Raw genomic sequence first — 24,396 nt, forward strand, 5'->3', positions numbered from 1 at the left:
CTCCTTTGATTGCGAAAACATTCTGTTGGCACCCACCTACATAGGGAGAAATGATCATCACGATAAAATAAGAGAAATCAGGGCTCGCACGGAAAAATTTAAGTGTTCGTTTTTCCCGCGTGCCGTTCGAGAGTGGAGCGGTAGAGAGGCAGCATGAAGGTGGTTCATTGAAGCCTCTACCAGGCAATTACGTAGATGTAGATGTACGTAGATGTAGATGTAATGACATCTAGTGGTCTATTCCGAATTACGTAGAGGTATCCGCTCACTTTTGATCAGATAATGTACCAAAGTTTTACCTAAAATGACATGTCTTTGCGTGGAGATCACAGTCCGTTGCCAAGAGTTAAGCAGGTGTCCCTGTGCCTGTTGTCTGCCCCCAGCCGCGCGGTGCTGGAGATGCAGTGGAGTGACGGGCTGCACGCCATGGGCTACCCCAAGTGGCAGCTGGTGCTGTGCCTGCTGCTCGTCTACACCATGCTCTACCTCTCGCTCTTCAAGGGCGTCAAGTCCTCAGGTAAGCTCCTTTTCTCACAGTGTATCTGTTTGATAGCTTTTTCCTTGGTAGAGAGTCACTCCGTTTAAGTAACGGCAGGGGAATGTCCTCGCCTTGTGCAGTACCCAGTCTCACTACTGGCTGTGTAAGGCAACCGAATTCGTTCCTATTTATACAGTGATGTTCAATAAGTAATGTAGCACATTTTTTTTCTGAAAGCAGGTTGGTTTTATTCAGGATTCCAATACACCATATTATTTCGCACTCTTTTGGCTACCAAACCTTATTTTCCAGCAGAATCTCCGTTCAGTGCAATTGAAGTACCCCACCTTACTGCGAGGGCCTGTATGGCTGCATGGCGCTACACTACTGGTTGACGTCGGAGCCAACGTCTTGTTGCATCAACAACCTCCCCATCATCCGCATACTACGTCCTGCAGACTGCATCTTTCATTGGGTCAAACGGATTCTCTTTATGGTCTTCTGTTGCCAGCAAGGAACACACCACGCAGACACCATTGAGAACACCAGTTCAGCAGCGAGGTGTTTGATTGTGATCCGTCGATCAATTTGAATGAGAGTCTCCGCGCGTTCCAACCCTGCAGGAGCCACACCTGTGTGCGGCCTTGTTGCGATGGTGACAAATGCATCGCCCATCGATTCACCACGTTTTTGTTCACTGCCAGATCTCTGTGTACATTCGGCAAGCGCTATTAGTATCTCCGATGCTATGGTTTTCCGCCAAAAGAAACGCAGTGACAGCTCTCTCCTTGGAACGGACATCCTTAACAGGAGCCACTTCGAAGCCTATTTATAGCGCTGCCGACTATCGGAAGTTCATGAAACTATAGGGGCTGAAGCGGGATTATTAAGTAATGTCCCACAACAAATGTTGCATTTTTCAGTCTAAACTGTCCGAGAAAAAGAAGTGTTGCATTACTTATTGAACGCCCCTCGTACGAGATTCGAAACTAGTCAATTAAAAAACTATCAAAATGAACGTGGCCTACAACACACAAACAAAAATGTTACCATTATAATAATCAGAAATTAAACCCAAGAACTTTCAAGAAGACCATTATGAAAAGATCCAGTTGTATATGATTTAATAAATGAGAGGGGCTTGAGGTACGTATGTGGAGATTGGAATGTCAGAGTGGGTAATACAGCTATTAAAGACGTGACGGGAAGATACGGAGCAAATACTGTAAATGCAAATGATACTCCTTATCAGATGAGAAGTTCCTGTATTTACTGTAACCTCAAAGGAACTAATACGTTATTCTGAAATAAAGATATTCATAAGTACACATGGGCTAACGTAGGAGCTATATCAATCAGAGATTGTGTTGTAGCGAATAAAAAGTGTGCTTCCTCACAGGAAGATATTAATGTTTTCCAAGGATACATTATTTCGAGCGACCATTTTTGGTTATGGCCAAAACAGCGCTACTGACCACTAAAGAGGTACAAGGTCTCATCGGCTGTAGACAAAAAAACAGTTTTAAAGTTAAACTATTAAAAGATCCTGCAGCGTCAGATCTCTAGTAATAAAGATTGAAACATTATTGAATAAACGCACCTACACAAATAATATGAATTTCGAATGGTAAAACATCAAATATTATGTAAATAAAGCAGCAGGTGAAGCCATGAGAAATCAGTCTAAATGACAAAGGAAAAAGGGGCTCAGAATTTGGAATGAAGGAATAGAAGAAACAATTTAAAAAAAGAGCCTAGGAGTGTTTTTGCGACCTCCCGATGACCAAACAAGCGAAAACTACGGACAGATAACAAAGCAAAACACTAATAAGAAACGAGATAATTGAAATGAATTTACAGCAGAGATAGATATGATGTATAAGGCAGACAAGCCTTCGCTTTCCAAATATTAGGACACTTAAATATGTCGGGGAAAGATGTACCATAAATAAATTAATACGTCAGGAAAAATAGATGGAATGTTACAAGAATCTGCGGCACAACCCAAAGGCAAAAAGTAATTACGAAAAAATAACTGATTACATTAAACTTATAAGAAAAGGCAGATGCAATGAAAAAATAAAAATGTAAGAAATCCACAGGATCTGATGGGATTAATATAGAGTTGATTAAACATGGTGGATTATTTAAGATAATTCTCATTTATTGTTCCGTTTCAGTTGCAGATTTTTAATTATATTACATATTTCGACCCCTCTCTCATTGCTCTGATATCTGCTTCTGAGTAGACAAGACGGGTTGCTGACGCAACTATTTGGATCTGAAGTCACTCCAGAGGGATCAAAATAACTAATCTAATTAAAAATGTTCATCTGAAACGGAACAACAAATGAGAATCATCTTAAATATCAGTACATTTACTGAATCTCTCAAAACGATTATGTCGGCTGTAGGAATAATGGATTATTGCTTGAGTTTTTCGATTTCACGTATTAGCAATACCTGTAGGCTAAACACTACTAAAACTTTTAGTTTTCGCTGTATAAAGGAGGAGATTGCAGCAATATTTTAAATTATTAAGATAACAGTACGTTAGACACGTCCTACAAAATATATTTATAGGTAGGTCACATAGCAATAATATATTTTCGGTGCAACAAACAATATAAAAATGAAAAGAATTCAGTTTTTTAATCCATCTTGCTTTCATAGATTTTGAAGAAGTGTTTGGCAAGGTAGATAGAGAGAACCTGTTTGAAAATGTGGCAGAACGTGGATATCCAAATCACTTAATAAACTGCATCAAGAGTCTGTATAATGGAATTTATATTTTATTTGACGTCCCCAATTTCACAGCGGAAAAGATTTTGATTAAAGAGTGTGTCTACTATTGCCTACTATTTTTATTATTTATGTAGACGATGGCATCCGAAGATGAAAGAAAGAGCGCCAGAATGGATCCATATAAACAAGAATAAATATTTTAATGTTCTATAAAACGCAGACAACCTTGTACTGTCACCAAATTCTGAAGGCGACCTACAAAAGTCAGTCTACCTTTTAAACTTAATTGGAGAGTATTATAATTTTAAGATAACAGTAAATAAAACTAAGATAGTCCACTAGAAATACCCAATACGAAGAAAAATGTAACTAAAGATCAGTTTCCGGAACAAGTTCAGCATTTTAGTTGCCTATGGAGCTTTATTACTTTTAACAAAATATGCAGATATCAATTTGACGAGATATCGGAGCGTAAGCAGAAAATTAAAAAATGCGCAAAGAGACACAAAAATGAAATCCTGCAAGCTGATAACGATTATCTTATGTACTGCATGGCAATGAAACCTGGGTTATGAAAAGAAAAGATTCTAGACATGTTCAGGCGGCTGAAATGAAATTTTTTCCAGCAGTTGAAGGTCGCCCTAAGTTGAACGTGATTCCTAATGAAAACAAAAGACTAAATATTCTTACAGTAAATCACAAAATAGAAGAACATAAACAAATCTGGAAGAAAGATATCGAACGAATGGAAGTAACAAGGATTCCAAAGATGGCCTTCATTTACAAACCCAAAGGAATGGGGAAAATAGGACGGGCAGTTAGAAGATTGAACTGAGGCCAGACCACGTCGATAGACCTAATTTGTGAAAGGAAGAAGAAGAAGAAGAAGAAGAAGAAGTAGAAGAACTTACACATTGACAACCTTCTCATACATATAGTTGTAGCCAAGTATTCACTTCAGACAGTTATAAGCCAAACAATGACACTTTAAGAGAACAGGCGTTGTAAGTAAATTCCTAGACAGAGGTTATGAAGTGGTGATGAAAGTGCAGATATTCTAGAAAATTTAACCTCCATACTGCAAACAGTATCGGGTTAAAGCTTTCATGATAAGCCAGAGAGATAGAGAGATCATTGCATTCATGAGAGTCCGGTCGATGCACGATGCGACAAGGATGGATTCAGGGGATTTGTGATGTCTTCCTACAGCATGACGCAGTTGGCTTGGAGCATCAAAAAATGGTTCAGATGGCTCTAAGCTCTATGGGACTTAAACATCCGAGGTCATCAGTCCCCAAGACTTAGAACTATTTAAACCTAACTAACCTAAGGACATCACATACATCCATGCCCGAGGCAGGATTCGAACCTGCGACCGTAGCAGCAGCGCGGTTCCGGACTGAAGTGCCTACAACCGTTCGGACACAGCGGCCACCTCTTGGAGCATCCAACAGGCTGCTACAGTAGTCCTGCCAGAATCAGTTTCTCCCGCCACTTTAAAACGTTGTCCGTTTATTATGAGCTGCATTACGCCTCTCTCTTCGAAGGTAATAAAGAGCAAAACTGCAACGAGACTGGCAGCGCGGAATGACCGCGCGGTCTAGGCGCCATGTCACGGATTGCGCGGCCCCTACCGCTGGAGGTTCGAATCCTCCATCGAGCAAGGATGTGTGTGTTGTTCATAGCATAAGTTAATTTAAGTAGTGTGTAAGTCTAGGGGTCGATAACCTCAGCAGTTTGGTCCCTTAGGAATTCACACACATTTGAACGTTTTTTTGCAACGAGACTTAGTCGACAAGTGCCTGGAGCCGAATTCTGTAACCGTTCGTGTCTTCCGAGGGCACTGATGTTCGGAGAGGAGAAAGGGGCATCCTGGCCACGTCGCGGACTTTGTATGATCTTTGAATGACTGGTTCTCAGTAACAGCCTGACGTCACATACTGTCAATTACTGAGAAAGGCAAAGGGAATGTTATACCTCTTGATACGCGGATAACGGCTTCGTTCCTCGGAAGCTTAGGCGCCACCGACACAAAGGAGGACATTTCCTACATAAAAACGCTTCTTTGAAGACGGGGCACCTCCAATTGTCAGCGAATACTAATGGTTGTCTTAGACGTGCAAATATAATGCAGCAAAATCTTGAGATACAGGTCTGCTTCCATGGCCTGTGCAATTTTTCGCCGGCCGTGGTGGTCTAGCGGTGTAGGCGCTCAGTCCGGAACCGCGTGACTGCTACGGTCGCAGGTTCGAATCCTGCCTCGGGCATGGATATGTGTGATGTCCTTAGGTTAGTTAGGTTTAAGTAGTTCTAAGTTCTAGGGGACTGATGACCACAGATGTTAAGTCCCATAGGTCTCAGAGCCATTGCAATTGTTCTGTAGTGCAAGGGAAAAGATTCCAGCAATTCACAGTCCTGGGCATCGATTTAGCAACAAGATGCGGCAGATGCATCAAAATCAGAGTCTGGACCAATCGGAAGGCGAGATAGGGCGTCTGCATTCCCATGCTTTGCCATAGGTCTGTACAAAATTTTGTATTTATACTGCGAAAGCATCGTTGCAATTTTTGAGCCGTTCTTTGCACGCGTGTGTTCGAATACCATCCTCGTCACCAGTTTTGTGTGTCGTCTCGATTCTTATTGTCGGCTTGTACCGTGGGAAGCAAGGAGAGGATGTTGTTTGGTGACTGGTATACTCTTCCTATAGCAGAACTGCACACGTATATTAACAGGCTTCTTTGTTAATCATAAGAACAGAAAGTTACTTAACTGAAGATAGTCCAGGTGTTGTAGTCCAAGCTCTCTGTAATAGTGCACGTTAGCCCCACTGCTGGTGAATTACAAGTCCCGCTATGTACACTACTCGGCTCGTTAGGTACTGACTGACTCTGAGCTAGAGGCTGAGCTAACTGCGACTGCGACTCCCACTGGGCTGCGACTGATGATCGACTCGTTGACTCACTGGATGACTGACTGGCCCTCCAGTCCGAGGCGGCGATCTAAATAGTGGCGGTCGAGAGGGCGTTGGCGGCCAGTTGCCTGCGAATCTGTTCTTGGCCTCTTTCCTGATAGGTGCTTTGTTTGCGATTACTATCGATCTTCTCGCAACCTCTTTGCCGCCTGGTGTACTGGCAGCAGCTTATAACAGCACACCAACGATATAAAAATCACACAGTGAAAGATCCAAGCTATACGGAAGATGTTGCAGTGTTCCCCAACACATTGCTGAAGTGTTGCCTACATCCGATTTGCAGTGTGGAGGTGCACGTTATCGTGCAACAGGATGAATCTGTCTGACAGCTTTCCTGGGCGGTTTGACTGTATGGCACATCACAGCTTCAGCAAAGTGGCTTCATAGCTCTGCGCATTGGATGTGGTTCCATGCTCGACGAACACGACCAGCAGAAGGCCACTGCAGTCGAAGTTGCACGATAACGCCTCCTCCCCCCCCCCCCCCCCCCACACTGCCAGCCGAACGAATAATATGCTTTAGTGATTTGGTTGGGAAACACTGAAACATCATCCATACAGCCCACATCGTTCACCGTCCTATTTTCACATTGTTGGCGGCGTGAAGAAAGACGTGTTGGCGTCGATGTGCGTGACTGGGTGTGGTTGTGGATCAGTCAGCAGCCAGCCACGTTCCCCGAAAAAGGAACTAATCATCTCGTCTCACAATGGAATAAATGTCTTAACGTGTGTGGTGACTACGTTTGAATGGATCCATTCCATGGTATCGTTGTGACGCACTTTCTGTTTTCATTTGACTGCCCCTTGTAGATCAGATGCTGAGATACTCTTCTGCAGTATACAACGATTTTGGCTGTTATTGTCTCTTTATTCTCCGATTTTTCTTTGTGTGGCAAATTTGCTGTAAAGCTACGCAGACACGGAAATAAAATATAATATTAAAAAAATGAAGTACCCCAGAGTGTTACTTCGAACAAGGGAATCAATATTCCACATGAAAGTAAATTAGATTTTAATTAATTAAGGCCTCTTTCTTTGTCATTTGGCTTCAAAAGATTGCTTACGTGAGCGTCTTGGTAAGTGTCACAGTGGGCACTGTTCTGGAGTTTTCTGGCATATTAATGCTTTGTACTGGATCGGGGATTGAACCCTGCACCTCGCCTTTCACTACTGACCTATCCAGGCGTGAATCACGACCCGTCCTCATGGCTTCACTTTTATTAGCATCTCCTTCCGTAACTCTTCTGCATACTTTGTGGGACTAGTGCTTCTAGATATTCCGGAGAAATTGTCTACCCACAGCTAGGAGGTACTTGACATAAACTGTTTATATGTTTGTGGACGTCGGTGCTATTTATGTTTCTGATCCATATAGGATTTTGTGTTGCAGGGGTCCCTGTTGGTGATGAAACCGTTCTGACTAAGCAAACTGTTTAAGTTTCTTAAATGACTTCTCCAGACACCATTATTGCCCGAGCACACCACGCTGCATAGCTGATGACGGTACAGTAAGCTAATTTCCACGTAAATGGGAACAGAGGAAACTAGTTCGAGTCCTGATTCATCTAGACACTTTTGCGAGTCTTGATCTTTATGTCCTTATCTGCTCTAGTGCCGCTTCTTTTATTGATTTAGTTTTTCAATAAATTTTAACATTATACAGTGTCGTCACTTTTCTCAAGTGCTCCAGTTTTAATATTCTGTTGTTTTCCCACAGAGCACGTTGGCTTAGATTCTTTCTGAAATATGAAGGTAGAAGTTAGTAGAATATGAGCTAAGGCGCTAAGCCTTACTAACATTTCTCAGTTAGAAGCAGAAAGAACAGATTGTCGAAGACTCTGATCATACCAACTACATCTACGAAAAACAAAATAGAGAAACGATGCAGCCAGATCATTCGAAAGAAAAGGTGACCCTTATATGAAACATTCTCTGATTCAATAAAGCGATCACCGAAATTCGTGAAACAAGATGAGGCACGAGCAGTCATGTATGACACTCTAGAAACGTTGTGACGCGTGGCACCGATGAGGGGAGAGGTGCACCAGAAATCTGTTCATAGCCTATAAGACCACTCTCTCCCCTCATCATCGTGGATTACACCGTCCTAATAAGGTTGTAGTAATGTCTCCCATTGCTGTACAAGTGCCCTATGGAGATCATATCCACTGTTAATTGCAGAGGAGAGAACAGATAGGTGGAAAGCGAACTTTGGAGGTCTTTATGAGAAAGACTTCCCTGATCACGTGACACAAGAAGAGACAGGTGTCGATATAGAAGACATAGGGGATCCAGTATTAGAATTTCATAGAACTTTGGAAGATTTAAGATCAAGAAGGCAGAAGGGATAGAAAACATTCCGTCAGAATTTCTAAAATCATTGGGGGAAATGGCTCAAATGGCTGTGAGCACTATAGGACTTAACATCTGAGGTCATCAGTCCCCTAGAACATAGAACTACTTAAACCTAACTGACCTAAGGACATCAGACACATCCATGCCCGAGGCAGGATTCGAACCTGCGATCTTAGCGGTTGCGCGGTTCCAGACTGAATCGCCTAGAACCGCTCGGCCAATCCGGCCGGCTGGAGAAATGGCAACAAAGCGACTATTCAAGTTGTTGTGTAGAATATATGAGTCTGCCGATATACGATTTGAGTTTCGGAAAAACATCATCCGCACAATTCCCAAGATTGCAAGAGCTGACAAGTGCGAGAATTATCGCACAATCAGCTTAACAGCTCATGCATCCAAGCCGCTGACAAGAAAAATATACAGAAGAATGGAAAAGATAACTGAGGATGTGTTAGGAAAGGTAAAGGTACCAGAGAGGTGATTCTGACATTGCAGTTGATAATGAAAGCAACACTAAAGAAAAATCAAAACCCGTTGATAGGATATGTCGACCTGGAAAAAGCGTTCGACAATGTCAAATTGTGATGTTCGAAATTCTGAGAAAAATAGGCTGAAGCTACAGGGAAAGGCTGGTAATATACAGTGTGCACAAGAGCCAAGAGGGAACAATAACAATGGAAGACAAAGAACAAAGTGCTCGGATTAAAAAGGATTGAGACAGGGATGTAGTCTTTAGCCGCTTTTGGTCCATCTATACATGGAAGAATCAATGACGGAAATAAAAGACAGCTTCAAGAATGGAACTAAAATTCAATATGAAACGATACCAATGATAAGATTCTCTGATGACATTGCTACCCTCAGTGAAAGTGAAGAAGAGTGACAGGATCTGCTGAGTGGAATGAACCATCTAATGAGTACAGAATGTAGACTGAGGGTAAATCGAAAACAGACGGAAGTAAGGAGAGGCAGCACAGATGAGAACAGCAAGAAATTGAGCATCAGGTTTGGTGATCACGAACTAGATGAACGTAAGGAATTCTGCTACATATGCAGCAAAATAACCAATGACATTGCAAGGAGGACATCAAAAGCAGACTAGCACTGGCAGAAAGGGCGATAGTCTACTAGAATCAAACGTAAGCCTTAATTTGAGAAACAAATTCTTGAGAATGTACGTTTGGAGCACAGCATTGTATGGTAGTGAAACATGGACTGTGGGAAAACCAGAAGAGAAGAGAATCGAAGCATTTGAGATGTTGAAAATTATTTGGACCGGTAAGGTAGGCATAAGGATGTTCTCCGCAGAATCGGCAAGGAAAGGAATATGTGGAAAACACTGACAAGAAAAAGAGGAAAACGGTAGCACATCTGTTAAGAAATCGAGAAATAACTTCCATGGTATTAGAGGGAGCTGTAGAGGGTAAAAACCGTAGGGGAAGACAGAGATTGGAATACGTCCAGCAACTCTGACATGAAGAGGTTAGCACAGGAGAGGAATTCTCGGTGAGCTGAATCAAACACCAAACCAGTCAGAAGACATGAAAAAAAAGAGTCCATAGAGTCCATGGCGGCGGTTTAGGACCACAAACATACACTTTAGAGTGCCCCGTTAGTTTTCGACAGCATTTATTGGAGGGAGCGAGCACCCCACACTAAATGTGTGTTGCCCCCATTCTGTAAATACTGACTGTTAGATATACTTCACTGTTTTATTTACAGAAAGGCGAAACCCCAGGACCAGAACGAACATCTACTAATTAAAGTAAAGGCCGCTCTACGATCGTGGGACATGTGATCCTCCAGCTGTTATCGCCAATCTGATGATATCGCTGCTTCTCTAGTGTAGCAGCTCCTCATTTGGCCTCGTAAGGGCTGAGTGCATCCCATACCGGACCTCCCTAAAGTCTGAAGAGGTACCAGAAAACCCACCCAGACCTCTCCACCCTGAAGGCAGCGACGCCTACCATTTTTAAATACTCCTTTATAACAATCTACAACATATTATTCAGGCTATAAGTGAGAAGAAGAAAATCAAAGTCGCAGAGATGTTTTACCATAACAATGTTTTTTGTTTATATGTACAGGTTGAACATTAATAAAACCGACAAACTGCACAGACGAATTTCTGACTCGAAGAAAAAAGGTCCTACGAACATGTGGCCGGAAATGCATGGTTGCCACGGTAAGTGGCGCTGACGAATGAAAGTTCCTCTGACCACGTTTATATGTACAGGTTGAACATTAATAAAACTGACAAACTGCAGAGACGAATTTCTGACTCGAAGAAAAAAGGTCCTCCGAACATGTGGCCGGAAATGCATGGTTGCCACGGTAAGTGGCGCTGACGAATGAAAGTTCTTTTGACCACTTGCCGTGTGTTCCTTGTGTGTTGCACGCTGTGTGTTTGACGCATCTGTTAAACAGCAAAATGGCCCCGTATTCGTGTCGGAACAAACCGAGATGGAATTTGTGTACAGCCAAGGGGATGGAAACGGTCGAGAGGTCGCACCGCTGTACCAAAACAAGTAACTTTACACAATATTTCAAGCCCTGATGTCGACTGTGACACTTTAGCAAAAGCTGTACCATAACTTTGCTCTCATGGTAAAACCGGCAGCAGTGGTCAACGAATGCATTCGCAATGTGTGCCTATGTAGTCAAACGGCGACCATCTGGCATGTCAAGAACGTGAATCATCGTTCGTCATCGCTGTTGCCATTCAAGAAGAATATGGTGCATAGACAGAGGATCACTGTTGACCCAATCTTGACAGTATGCTCCCACCACGACACCTTCGAGACATTGCCACATATGTGAGATGATCTTCACCTTGATGCGACGAATCTCTGTCTATCTGTCAGGAGATGGTGGGCTTACGATGAGTTTTTGAGCAGTGTACTGAAATATTCCGTCGTGTGGCGATATCAAAGGCACGATTGTTCTCTTTCATATTGGATCACTGAACGTTGTAGTGCCAATTTAGAGCATTCAAGTCACTGTTTCAACGTGGAGGCATATCTCAGCTGTCGATCTTTGCAGGCAGTCCATGTCTCCTCTATAAGTCGACGACATTTTCATTTTCCACCCTCATTTTCCAGCAGCCACGACTGCTGTATACCTTGTGACGACGGAGAGAGGTGGGCTACGATCGGAAAAGGCTAACGACTGTCTTTCTGCGTGCATCGTTACTGCCGTCTGATCGGGGAGACATAAATGCGATTGAGGCGATTTGCAGAGTTACTGGCGACGTATGTGTATTCTCTGGGCAGTTGCCATGCACCCTTTCCCAATTCTCTAGAAGACATAGTTCTTGCACCAGCTGACGAATTTCAGGTACGTGGTGTAACTGGGTGACTGATCTTTTGGATGAAATATGCTATTGAAGTCACCACCATGGATGCAGTTGACATAGAATCCAAAGAAGAGAGGCTTCATCTCCTCTGAATAGAAATACGACTGGTCATATCTCATGTCCATGCCAGAGGGGGAATATCTATCTACAAGCTGTGTACCTTGTGTCATGTGGCCAATGGCAAATACCTCACTTTGTAAGCCTCTATGCCGACTCGCGCCAGTGTGGCCATACCGCTGCCAGCATCACCAGCAGGAGTAACGTACAAGGCGTAACACTAATGCCTGGAAAGATTTCCAAACGAATTTCTGTCATAAGCATAATGTCCTCATCTGACAGTCTTAGCATATCGCGCGGCCATTGAAGCTTCACTTTCGAACCAACGGTGTTGAGATTGATGGAACCAATCCAATAGGCCTGCTGCACGTCTGCAGGTACAGGGACACACATTGCAGCAAATGGATGTGATGATTCGACATCTTTTTCAGTGTCGATTCGTGCATCTTTTCCACTTTACCAGTAATTTATTAATCATGGCCTGCTGGGACCTTGGGCACTGGCACAACTTTAGTCACCGTATATTCGTCGTCATCATCGACCCACAGTGATGGGCAGGGGGAAGCATCAGCCATTAGCACCTTCAAGGGGTTCGTCGTCGACGTTGGCGCTGCAGTGGCAGGGGAGCATTGTCCACCCTTGCAATCATCGTCAGATTGTGTCACTTTTAACAGGGGTTCAATAGTGTCTGGTCCATTTAGTGGGCATAGGTTGCACGTTGTTTTCATGGCTTCTATCAGCGCACTATCTCTGGGCGAGATGGAGCATCATCTGTTTGTAACTGTATTACATGGCCATCGAATGATGTCCTCCACCTTCTCTTGTGCTTCTTCAGCGATCGGTGTTTATGATTGGGCTTTCATGTAGGTTGGTAGCAAAGAGTCCCAATGGTCTGGCACCAACACCACTGCGGGCACTACCATGGTGTCAACATTTATGCTTCCATTGGCTGTGATGATAGTGAGAGTTGCTTGATTTCCATGGTTCCTCTGCAGTGCCTAAGTCATCAGTAGAGTGTCGCTAGGGGCTGTCAGAGCCTCAACGTGCTGACTTAATACTTGAACGCTGCCACGTCTGTCACAGATAGGGATGTTGGGAATGGGGGAAGGATTGGGCCTGTAAGTAGCAGTTGTGCTATCCTCGTCTACAGACATTCTGACCACATGTGGCCTTATTTACGGCACTCCGAGCACCTCTTCAGTTGTCTGTCGTAAATGATGATGACTCTGCATCCTCTAATGTTTATACAGGACAGGACATGTTTATTGAAAGTAATGCAGACCTGTCACACCCCATTATATGCTGAAATGAGCCCATTTCTCAGCAACATGTCCATGCATTCTGTAAGGACGGAGTTCAGACATCACCTCGTCTGCGGGCATTTCGAAAATAGTTCAAAGACTTGGTTCATCCGCAATTCCAGCCCGGCGTGAGCGATCTCCACAGCACCCACATTATCATCCGAGTGGCAGAATTTGAGCCCGTTTTTATCCCTCGAAGGCTTCTGTCGCAGGTTGCGTCATTGAGAAGCTTTTCATGCACCACACTACTGACTATGGAAAAGTGTCTAGTAACAAGCTCATCATTTGGGACCTTTACTTCGTCTTGGAGAAAACTTTCTGCTTCCAGAGATTCTGACCGAGTCAATTTACTCCTGAAACTGAATTTCAATGTCGATTTTCTGTAAGAGTCATCCATTCTAAATGATAAAAACACTAGGACGCTCGAAACGGCCGAAGCAAGTAGACACACATCAAGTTTGCTCTCCACAGGAGGGACGTAAATAGCACATCCGTGCCCCACGGCTTCTCGAACCAAACTGACCATTTGGCTTCAGAGCCGCGCTATTGAACAGCTATATGTTCTCTTACATTCACACGTGTGACAACTAAACAATCACTTATCCATTGTTACAAAATGATTTATTTGTTCTTTCTGTATTTCTCTAATGTCTGTTTCTTCTAGCAAGTCATTTTGGACAGTTTAAAATCCAATTTTCCATCTTAGGGATTCTGTTCTCTAACTTTTGCACTTTATTTGCTAGAGTGTCAACTTCCTCACTGAGCGCCGCCTTCAGAGCTCCATTTGAAGAAGTAATTTCCTCTTTAACAGCATTACTCTTGCCGATCACACAACTGCTGATTCCACTTAGCGTGTTTGTCAAAATGTCATTCTTCGTCTGTATCTGATTGATGGAGTGCAGAATCTGAATTAAAACATAGGAAAGTTGACATGTTGCGGTGGCCTAGTGAAATGTTAAGCGTTTTCGTGGACTTACTTGTTGAGGAATGCTGGTTCTGCTTTCTTGCAGCGCCGATGTCTTCTGCTAGCACCGGACGCTTCTCCGAAGATTTCACTGCTAAGAAGGGGAAATTTTCACTCTCTCACTCTCTCTCTTCTTATTTAAAAAATACTCTACTCTTGGAATATCGTTCAATGCACCATAACATATTTATTTCCACTTTGTACAAAAAAACAACTAAACTTTATGACGTAAGCCCACGCATTACCGGGAACCCAGAATCAGCGATAACTGTGACTGCGGAAACTGGAATGTCGACCATGCTGTTGGGTACTGTAGTCTTTTCAGAAATGTAATCAGATTCAAAGGGCAGTTAGAGAGCATGGAACAGTACACAACATCATATGGGAGAAATCAAAGTGACTCCAGTTAATTGGTTGATTGGTTTTTTATAGTTAAACAGACTAAACTGCAGTGTCATCAGTTCCTTCATCCTGTATACATCGAGCCAGGAATAATTCTCAGAGGAAGAATACAAAAGACAAATTCCAGGAAGCCCAGCTGGAACCAAGATATAATAAGACAGAGATAAAAGCAAGGAGTTGTAGGAGAGCAGCGAGGAGGATTAAGATGGACAACCCACGCTGCCCAAAACGTAGCTGGAGGTCGCTGGAGCATGGTATGTGGTGAGAGACGTGCCCTCTGCAGCCAACCAGCACCGTCTCGTCCCCTGTTACCCCAAGAAAACCAGAACATGGACAAGATGATAAAATTTCAGGAAAGACAAAACATTAAAAACGCAAATATAAAAGTATAAGGAGAATAAAAAGTGGGAAGGGTAGGGGCCAAACCGGATCAAGGAGCAAGAGCCACGAGCCGCTGTTGGTCCTCTGGGCCAGAGGAGGCGAGGGGTACCCCTCCAACCCCTCTGGCGGCCAATGAAACCAAGCGAGCCACCTCACAGAGACGAGCAGAAACAATCTTCGCAGGGAAAACATAAAACCAGGTCAGCTGCCTTGGTATCGCCGGCTAGCAATAGAGGTAGTAGCATGTTAGTAAGTTTAAGATATCGCCGCAAAGCAGCCAAACTGGGAGTCTAGTAGGATGTAGGTTATTGTCAGGCAGGCACCAAATCGCCAATAAAGGATGTCCTCAGTGGACGAATATGGTCATGGATCAGCCAAGTGTGTCCAGTGTGTAGCCAACAAAGGACAGCTGATTCCCTGCAAAAAGCGCGAAGGGAAGACTGCCATATGATCGTGTTTTTTTTATTATTATTGCTCTCATTTCTTTTGGAGAGTGCAGGGTGGAACATTCCCAGTTCCAGACCTCCAGCAAATGATGGTGTAGAGTCGGCTGAAGGTCCAGTTCTGGGACCCCCATTTCTAAAACTGGCCTCCTACTATCCAACTTTGCCAACTAGTCAGCATGTTCGTTCCCTGAGATCCCAACGTGTGCAGGGGTCCAAACAAAGATGACCAGCACCCAGCTTGATGGAGGTCAGAAAGAATATCCTGAATAGTTGTGACTAACAGGTGACGAGGATACTGCTGAGTGGGAGTCACTGCAGAATAGAAGCCTCTTACCACTACAAGAACGAGTGTGGATAAGGGCTAGTTTGATGACCACCAATTTAGCAATGAAGACACTGCATCCATTCAGCAGCAATTCACTGCACCTTGCATGTGTATATACAAAACCAGTTCATCCAGCGACCACTAAGCCTTTAGTGTATACCACTTCTGAATCAAATAGTGCATCAAGATCAGCCAGGAACAAGCGGTGAAAAACAATGGGATCAATGGAATCTTTCAGTCTAAAGGATAAATTGATACAGATCTGAGATTGGGGTATATGCCTTGGAGATGTACAAAATTGCTGCCTGATAAGAGGTGACAGTGGGGGAATTTTGATTTCAGAGCAGACACATTGTAGTCGGATTGCAGTTGTCTCCGCAGTTCTGTGTCACTGTTGTGGGAGGTGGATCTCCTTACTAGGAGAAAGGACATGGTAGTTCAGGTGCTTAGGGGAGCTGCAAACATTTACAGCATAAATGAGTCGATATTGCTGGCGCCTGATCCATAGTGGAGGGACCCCAGCCTCCATGAGTAAGCTGTTCAAAGGGCTAGTTCGAAAAAGTCCTGTCGCAACTCTGACCCCACAGTGGTGTATTCAGTACAGTGACTGCAATGCTGAAGAGGATGCTGAACCATATGCCAGACTCCCGTAACCAAGATGGGACAGGATCCCAGCTGGTATTACTGAAGTGTATTAAGGTGCTTCAGTTGGCGAAAATGGAAAGCCAGGTCAACCAGGCGTCTAAGAACGGTAAGTATCCACCACATTAAGTAAATGGTTGCTGAGGTAAAGCTCTGGTTGTGGATAAACAATATGACGTCGACAGAAGTGCATAACATGAGTCTTGGTGGCTGAAAACTGGAAGCTGTGGGTGAGTACCCATGACTTCACCTTTTAAATGACACCCTGCAGTTGGAATTCAGTGATATCTATATTAGAGGACCAATAATAAAAGCAGAAAAGGTCAGAATACAAGAAGGATGACATTGAAGGCCCACAGCTGCTGCTAGACCGTTGATGACTACTAGAAAGAGAGAGATACTCAATGTGGAGTCCTATGGGACAACAATTCGAGCCCAGAAAGTCTGGTATGACAAGCACTTCTGGACAAAAAACGGAAGCGGGTCTTGGAGACCCTACTCATGTAAGCTAGCGAGGATATGGTGTCGCCATGAGATGTCATAAGCCTTTTGTAGGTCGAAGAAGACAACAGTAAGGTACTGACACTGGTCAAAAGCGGTCTGGGTGGCACACTCTAGGCAACCAAATTATCAGCAATGGAACGGTCTTGGCAAAAAGAGTGGGGTGGACCAAGAAGGCCTCGAAACTCAAGAAGCCAACTCAGCTAGCAGCTCACCACACGTTTGAGCAACTAGCAGAGAACATTGGTGAGACTAATTGGGCGACAGCTGTCCATCTTTAGCATATGCTTACCCAGTTTCATCATCAAGATATGGTTGAAAATCGTAAAGAGATTACGCTGACAATCCACTACCTAATGAGGCACTGTAGGACTCCAGGTGGTGTGTAGTCAAACATAAGTGCATTCTCTCCATCCACTGTTTGAGGAAATGAAAGGTAGATTGGTAGTTCTCAGACACAGAGACTCGAGCATAATGCGAAGCAAAATGTTCAGCGACAGTATCTGGATCAGTGAAGACAGCATCATTCAAGGTAATAGAACTGGTATCAGTATCGGTGTCTTATCTTCACCCAAACTTGTAAAGGAGACATGCCGTGGGGGATTAGCCGAGCGGTCTCGGGCACTGCAGTCATGGACTGTGCGGCTGGACACGGTGGAGGTTCGAGTCCTCCCTCGGGCATGGGTGTGTGTGTGTTTGTCCTTAAGATAATTTAGGTTAAGTAGTGTGTAAGCTTAGGGACTGATAACCTTAGCAGTTAAGTCCTATAAGATTTCACACACATTTCAAAATTTTAAAAAAAGGCGTCATACGTGGCCCAGTGGTTGCTTCCGTTATTTTATTTCATGGTGGACCCAGCCACAGAGCCATTTAACCATTTAAAGACAATAAGGTGCTCCTTCGATGGATGCCACTTATGGCGTTGGAGAGCTCATCAGCGATCTCTAATGGCTCGGTGATTTGCAAGGTCCACTAAGGTACTATCTTCCAATTGGGGGGAGGGGGGGGGGGACCCTGAAGAATAAGGGATCACTAAGTGTGTTGGCAATAAAATGGCTGATGTTGCACTCTGGACAGCCATGTCAATATCTCTATCTAGTGGGGAGCTAAGAACGACAGTGGGGGGAAATTATCCCAGTTGGCATTGTTGAGAACCCAGGGAAGTGACACTGAGGGAGGGACAGGAAGTTCAAAAGGTGGTCACTACCTCATAGGTAATTGTGGACTCTCCAGTGAATGGATGGGAGAAGACCAGCGCTACAAACAGAAATATCAGTGGCTGAGTAAGTTCCATGTGCCACAATGAAGTGTGTGGGGGAACCAGTATTCAAGAAACACAGGTCGAGAGATCTGCAAGTAAGTTTTCAATCTCGTCCCATCCCACAAAGCGTTATGGGCATTGAAGTCGCCCAAGATTGGGGAAGGTGGAAAGATGGGGAGAGCTGAGAAAAAATTCAGACATATTCTGAGGCACTTCACAGTTGTTAAAATCCTAAAATGCCCTTACCCAAACAGCCCCAGCCTCCAAAGTTGCATCAAGATGCACTAGTTCGCTATATACAGAGTCCAGAACATATGTGCAAACTCCGCCCGACATCTTTTCGTAGTTGGCACAGTTCCCTAGTTGCCATGATGGGCAGGAATCCACATTGCTGGAAACCAAGTTTCCTGAAGTGCAATGCAAGAAGCAGGGGAGGAAATTAAGAGGTGTCATAGCTTAGCCATGTGGTAGAAAAAATTACTACAATTCCAATGAAGAACCATGCTGCCGATATATTGGGTGGGCATAAAGGGACCAAGGAGGCAGGGTATGCCCCAGGGTCACCTGCTGCCATTCCTTGAGAGGTTATAGTATCAATACACATAAGTTCTGAGGCACATTGTGTGGTGCAATCAGGAGTCTCAGGGGTCACTAGGATCGCCACCTCAGCAGAACATTTGGCACTCGGCAGCATGGGGAACACCAGAACCTACTTCGTCTGGTAAGACTTCTTTTTGTCTTTCTTCTCCTTAGGAGATTTAAATAAATGGAAGGGCTTCCCTGAATTTCAGAGATTGTGGAAGGTCACGAAGACGTATTACCTGCAGCCTGTGGCTCCTTCATTCCCTGGCTTCTATCCAGTTTCAGGCTGGTAGAAACCTTGGAGGGCAGTGTCCCAAGGGAGCCCTTCCTGACATGAGATGCCAGATGAGGGTGATGCATCTCCACCTGGGGGATGGGGATCAGTGTCCCTGATGAATGGGAAGCCATAGCTCCCAAAGTCAGTGTGGGGAAAGCAGCAGGAAGAGAGGGCGCAACCTTCAGGGGGCAGGCACGGTCGAGCACCCCTGAAGGCCCACTGTAGGAGGCGTAATGGACAAGAGTACCATTGCCAGCAAGAGCGACGTCATCATAGCTGTAGCATATGACATTGTCATGTGTGCAGGCTGTAGTGTTTCTGGAATCGCACATTCTCCCTCATATTTGGGATCAGGGAGTGGTGATTTCTTGCAATGGCATAAATGACACACAGAGGTATCAAACTTTCATGAAAAGAGAGTACAGAAACATTCATGTTCAGATCTGGTGTCCGTTTGTAGTGCTGAATATGAAATTAAATTAAGCCCGTCGTAAGACATTTACTGTCAGATTGCAAAGATTGGTAGTAGTCGTAATAGGCAAGAAATCTGTTGATGAGACCTATAGTGCCTACGAATCAAGAGAAGACAGATTTTGAAAGTATCGCTTTTGATATTCGGTGTAAAGTATCTACTCGATAGGTCGACAATTTAAGTTTCGGCTGCATATGTCGATATAATACAGAAATATCGATATTCTCATATACGAGTATAGATATCTTCTTCCCAGCCTGGTCTACCTGATAACACAATACTCGATGCGTCTTTTTATACTGTCGAGTGTCCGGATAGTGTTGATCAGATACTGTGTAGGGAGGCCGTGGTGAAGGTAACTCCCAGCAGCGACGCCTACTGTGAGCGGCCGCCACTGTGTTCGCAGGCAAGGTGGTGTGGGCGACGGCGACGCTGCCGTACGTGGTGCTGTCCATCCTGCTGGTGCGCGGCCTCATGCTGCCGGGGGCGCTGTCGGGCATCTCCTACTACCTGCACCCCGAGCTCTCCAGGCTGGCCGACACCCAGGTACTGTCACCCGCTGAGGAGCAGGCGAGCGACAGCAATGCGGCAGCCAGCTGCTTTTCCATTGTGACGTACTCAGGAGCAGAGTAGTGCGCGCCAGTCAAAACACATTTTCATGAATGCAGTCAGGTCAATTCCGTCACTGTGAACGACTTTATGAGCTTTGACCAATATAAACATTCTGCTGGCCGTTAAAGTTACAATACCACGATGATGACGTGATAAATGTCCAATTCCTTTTATGTAATAAAATTTTCCTTGAGACATTTGGGTCTCATCTTTATCTACGATAATGACTTCTTAAGTAATAGAACCCACTACGTTGTCCTCGATGGTGAGTGTTCATCGGAGGTGAGGGTATCATCTGGAGTGCTCCAGGGAAGTGTGGTAGGTCCGCTGTTGTTGTCTATCTACATAAATGATCTTTTGGATAGGGTGGATAGCAATGTGTGGCTGTTTGCTCATAATGCTGTGGTGTACGGGAAGGTGTCGTCGTTGAGTGACTGTAGGAGGATACAAGATGACTTGGACAGGATTTGTGATTGGTGTAAAGAATGGCAGCTAACTCTAAATATAGATAAATGTAAATGAATGCAGATGAATAGGAAAAAGAATCCTGTAATGTTTGAATACTCCATTAGTAGTGTAGCGCTTGACACAGCCACGTCGATTAAATATTTGGGCGTAACACTGCAGAGCGATATGAAGTGGGACAAGCATGTAATGACAGTTGTGCGGAAGGCGGGTAGTCGTCTTCGGTTCATTGGTAGAATTTTGGGAAGATGTGGTTCATCTGTAAAGGAGCCCGCTTATAAAACACTAATACGACCTATTCTTGAGTACTGCTCGAGCGTTTGGGATCCTTATCAGCTCGGATTGAGGGAGGACATAGAAGCAATTCAGAGGTGGGCTGCTAGATTTGTTACTGGTAGGTTTGATCAACACGCGAGTGTTACGGAAATGCTTCAGGAATTGGGTGGGAGTCTCTAGAGGAAAGGAGGCGTTCTTCTCGTGAATCGCTACTGAGGAAATTTAGAGAACCAGCATTTGAGGCTGACTGCAGTGCAATTTTACTGCCGCCAACTTACATTCCGCAGAAAGACCACAAAGATAAGAAAGATTTGGCTCGTACAGAGGCATATAGGCAGTCATTTTTCCCTCTTTCTGTTTGGGAGTGGGACAGGGAGAGAAGATGCTAGTTGTGGTACGAGGTACCCTCCGCCACGCACCGTATGGTGGATTGCGCAGTATGTATGTAGATGTAGATGTAGATGAAGACGAACAATTAAACTAAATTTTTTGCCACAGGCAGGACTTGAACCTATGTCTTCTCGGTTGCTAGACAAGAACGCTTGCCACAGCACGATGGCTAACTTTCCTGCACGGACTACCGAAGTCCAATGCTCTCCCCATCTATCTAACAAGGGGAAAATAAGCAGAAGATATGAATGGAGGTTTGCCGGCCGCGGTGGTCTAGCGGTTCTAGGCGCTCAGTCCGGAACCGCGGGACTGCTACGGTCGCAGGTTCGAATCCTGCCTCGGGCATGGATGTGTGTGTTGTTCTTAGGTTAGTTAGGTTTAAGTAGTTCTAAGTTCTAGGGGACTGATGACCACAGATGTTAAGTCCCATAGTGCACAGAGCCATTTTTTGAATGGAGGTTTGTGTTGGAAAGGCAATGGACTTGGGTAGTCCGTTCTGCAATGTTACTAGTGTTGTGTTGGTGTTCTGGCTAGCATTCCTGCCTAGTAAGCAAGACGACCCAGATTCAAGTTACGGCCTTGGCACAAATATTAAATCATTTCTTCAGCGCCGGCCGCGGTGGCAGAGCGATTCTAGGCGCTTCAGTCCGGGACCGCGAGACTGCTACGGTCGCAGTTCGAATCCTGCCTCGGGCATGGATGTGTGTGATGTCGTTAGGTTAGTTAGGTTTAAGTAGTTCTAAATTCTAGGGGACTGATGACCTCAGATGTTAAGTCCCATAGTGCTCAGAGCCATTTGCACCATTTCTTCAGCTTCCATCATTGTCGCAAATGTCCAATTTACAAAACATTTACTATAAAGGGCGATCAAATGTTTCCGTTTGAGGGCGATGCTGTAGCGCACATGCGACGTAGCGCGACTCCGATGCGGGTATGTAAGCACTGACATCTACGAAAAGGATTACTGTGGAATTCGTATCTTTCAGAGTTGCGTGAAATAAATGCAGAAACGTGAACTACAATGACGTTATTACCAATTCTAAGCCCAGCTTTCAAAAACTCGTTTACGGTAGAGGACTGCAGCACCATTCCCCCTTTCAATTATCGAACAAACACAAGGATGGCAGACATAGTGTTTAGTGTATCTGGGATTGTAAAACAGTTAAGATCCTTAGACGCTAGGAAGGCATCTGGCCTATACGGTGTCCCCGCAAGATCATATGTTGGCTATGCTACAAATATAGCACCATTCTTATCCATCATTTATCAGGGATCATTGGAACAGCGGGAAATTCCATTGGACTGGAAGAAGGCCCAGGTCATAGCAATTATAAGAAGGCTAGAAAATCGGATGCACATAATTACCGGCCAATTTCACTGACATCGATTTGTTGTAGAATCATGGAACATATTTTGTGTTCAGACATAATGACCTTTCTAGAGTCTGAGAAGCTCATCTGCAGAAACCAGCGAGGTCTTGGGAAACAGCGGTCATGCGAGACACTGCTGGCCCTCTTTGTTCATGATATACAACAGGCTCTAGATACCGGCTCCCAGACTGATGCCATATTTCTCGACTTTCGAGAGGCATTCGACTCAGTTCCTCACTGTCGCTTGCTCCAAAAAGTGCGCGCTTACGGTCTATCCGATGACATGAGCGGTTGGATAGAATGTTTTCTAAGAGACAGGGAGTAGTATGCCGCCCTGAACTGGATGACTTCGAGAGAATAAGCGTAACTTCAGGTGTGCCCCAGGGCAGCGTAATAGGTCCGCTGCTTTTTACGATTTGCATAAACGATCTGGTTGATGGTATTGACAGCGGCACTAGACTGTTTGCCGATGATGCTGTAGTCTACGGGAAAGTAGTATCACACGAAAGTTGTGAACAAATCAATGAGGATTTGCAGGAAACAAATGCGTGGTGTAATGACTGGCAGTTATCTCTCAATATTAGTAAGTGTAACCTAATGCGTATAACAAGGCGAAAATCCCCATTAATCTACGTGTGCAAAATAAATACCCAGTCATTGAAAGCGGTAACATCCGTCAAGTATCTTGGTGTGACTATTCGAAATGATCTCGAATGGAACGATCAGATTACATAAGTAATGGGTAAGGCAAACTCTAGATTGCGGTTTATTGGTAGAATCCCGAAGCGATGCAGTCCTTCAACAAAGGAAATAGCTTACAATACGTTAGTTCGTCCAGTCTTGGAGTATTGTTCGTCTGTATGGGACCCTTACCAGTTGGGTCTGATTCAAGAGATTGAGAAGATCCAAAGAAGAGCAGCAAGATTCGTGACTGATACATCTAGCCATGGCGAGAGTGTTACAAATCTCATAGAAAGTTTGAAGTGGGACACACTTGCAGAAAGACGGCGCGCTAAACGGAAGGGGCTGCTCACTAAATTTCGAAATTCGATCTTCACTGAGGATGTAGAGCATATATTATTACCTCCAACTTTCAAATCGCGCAATGATCACCATTCAAAGATAAGGGAAATTAGAGCTCGTACTGAGGCTTTCAGACAGTCGTCTTTCCCTCGCGCGATCCGCGAGTGGAACAGAGGGGGGAAATATGACTTCAGCGCGAATTGTGCCCTCCGCCACACACCGCTTGGTGGCTAGCGGAGTATATGTGTAGATGTAGATGCATGCAAACGGGACCAACATGCATTTGTTCATTTCTTCACTCCACAAGGACAAACACCGGTGGACATCCTGCTGAGATGAAGAACGTGTTTGGGGTAGCCTATCTGTGGAAAACCACCGTTTTGGAATAGTGCGCCATGTTCTCTGCTGGTCCCGATTCGACACAAGACGTCGGAAGATATGGGAACCCAGCCTCATCCATTACGGACAATTACCAGTGGCCAGTTGATGAAGCGATTAGGGCAGATAGCACATACCCATTCGTGCGTTAGGTAAGAACCTTGACAACAGCTTTGGTAGCATGTGACACAGGTGTTAGGCTACCATAATGTCTGCAGCCTGTCCATGTCCCGGGCTTTGAATGCAGAACAAAAAGCAAATCGGATGCCTGTTCACCTGAATGCGGGTGGGGCAGCATTTTTCCCAAAACCTGCGACAAGGTGAGCTGCTGCTTCATGATAACGCACGTCCCCATATCGCAAATGTCG

General features: G+C 44.5%; 1 protein-coding gene across 1 annotated transcript in view; it reads left to right on the forward strand.

Moving 5' to 3' along the window:
- The window catches only part of LOC124802742 (sodium-dependent noradrenaline transporter-like), a 423,112-nt gene that overhangs the window by 238,776 nt on the left and 159,940 nt on the right, over positions 1 to 24,396 (forward strand). Inside the window, exons 4-5 of the mRNA XM_047263726.1 lie at positions 384 to 517; positions 19,921 to 20,060. Coding sequence (XP_047119682.1) covers positions 384 to 517; positions 19,921 to 20,060 — 274 coding nt within the window. The remainder of the gene's footprint in view (positions 1 to 383; positions 518 to 19,920; positions 20,061 to 24,396) is intronic.

Source organism: Schistocerca piceifrons, chromosome 6 (genome assembly GCF_021461385.2).
Source record: "Schistocerca piceifrons isolate TAMUIC-IGC-003096 chromosome 6, iqSchPice1.1, whole genome shotgun sequence".
Lineage (NCBI taxonomy): Eukaryota > Metazoa > Arthropoda > Insecta > Orthoptera > Acrididae > Schistocerca > Schistocerca piceifrons.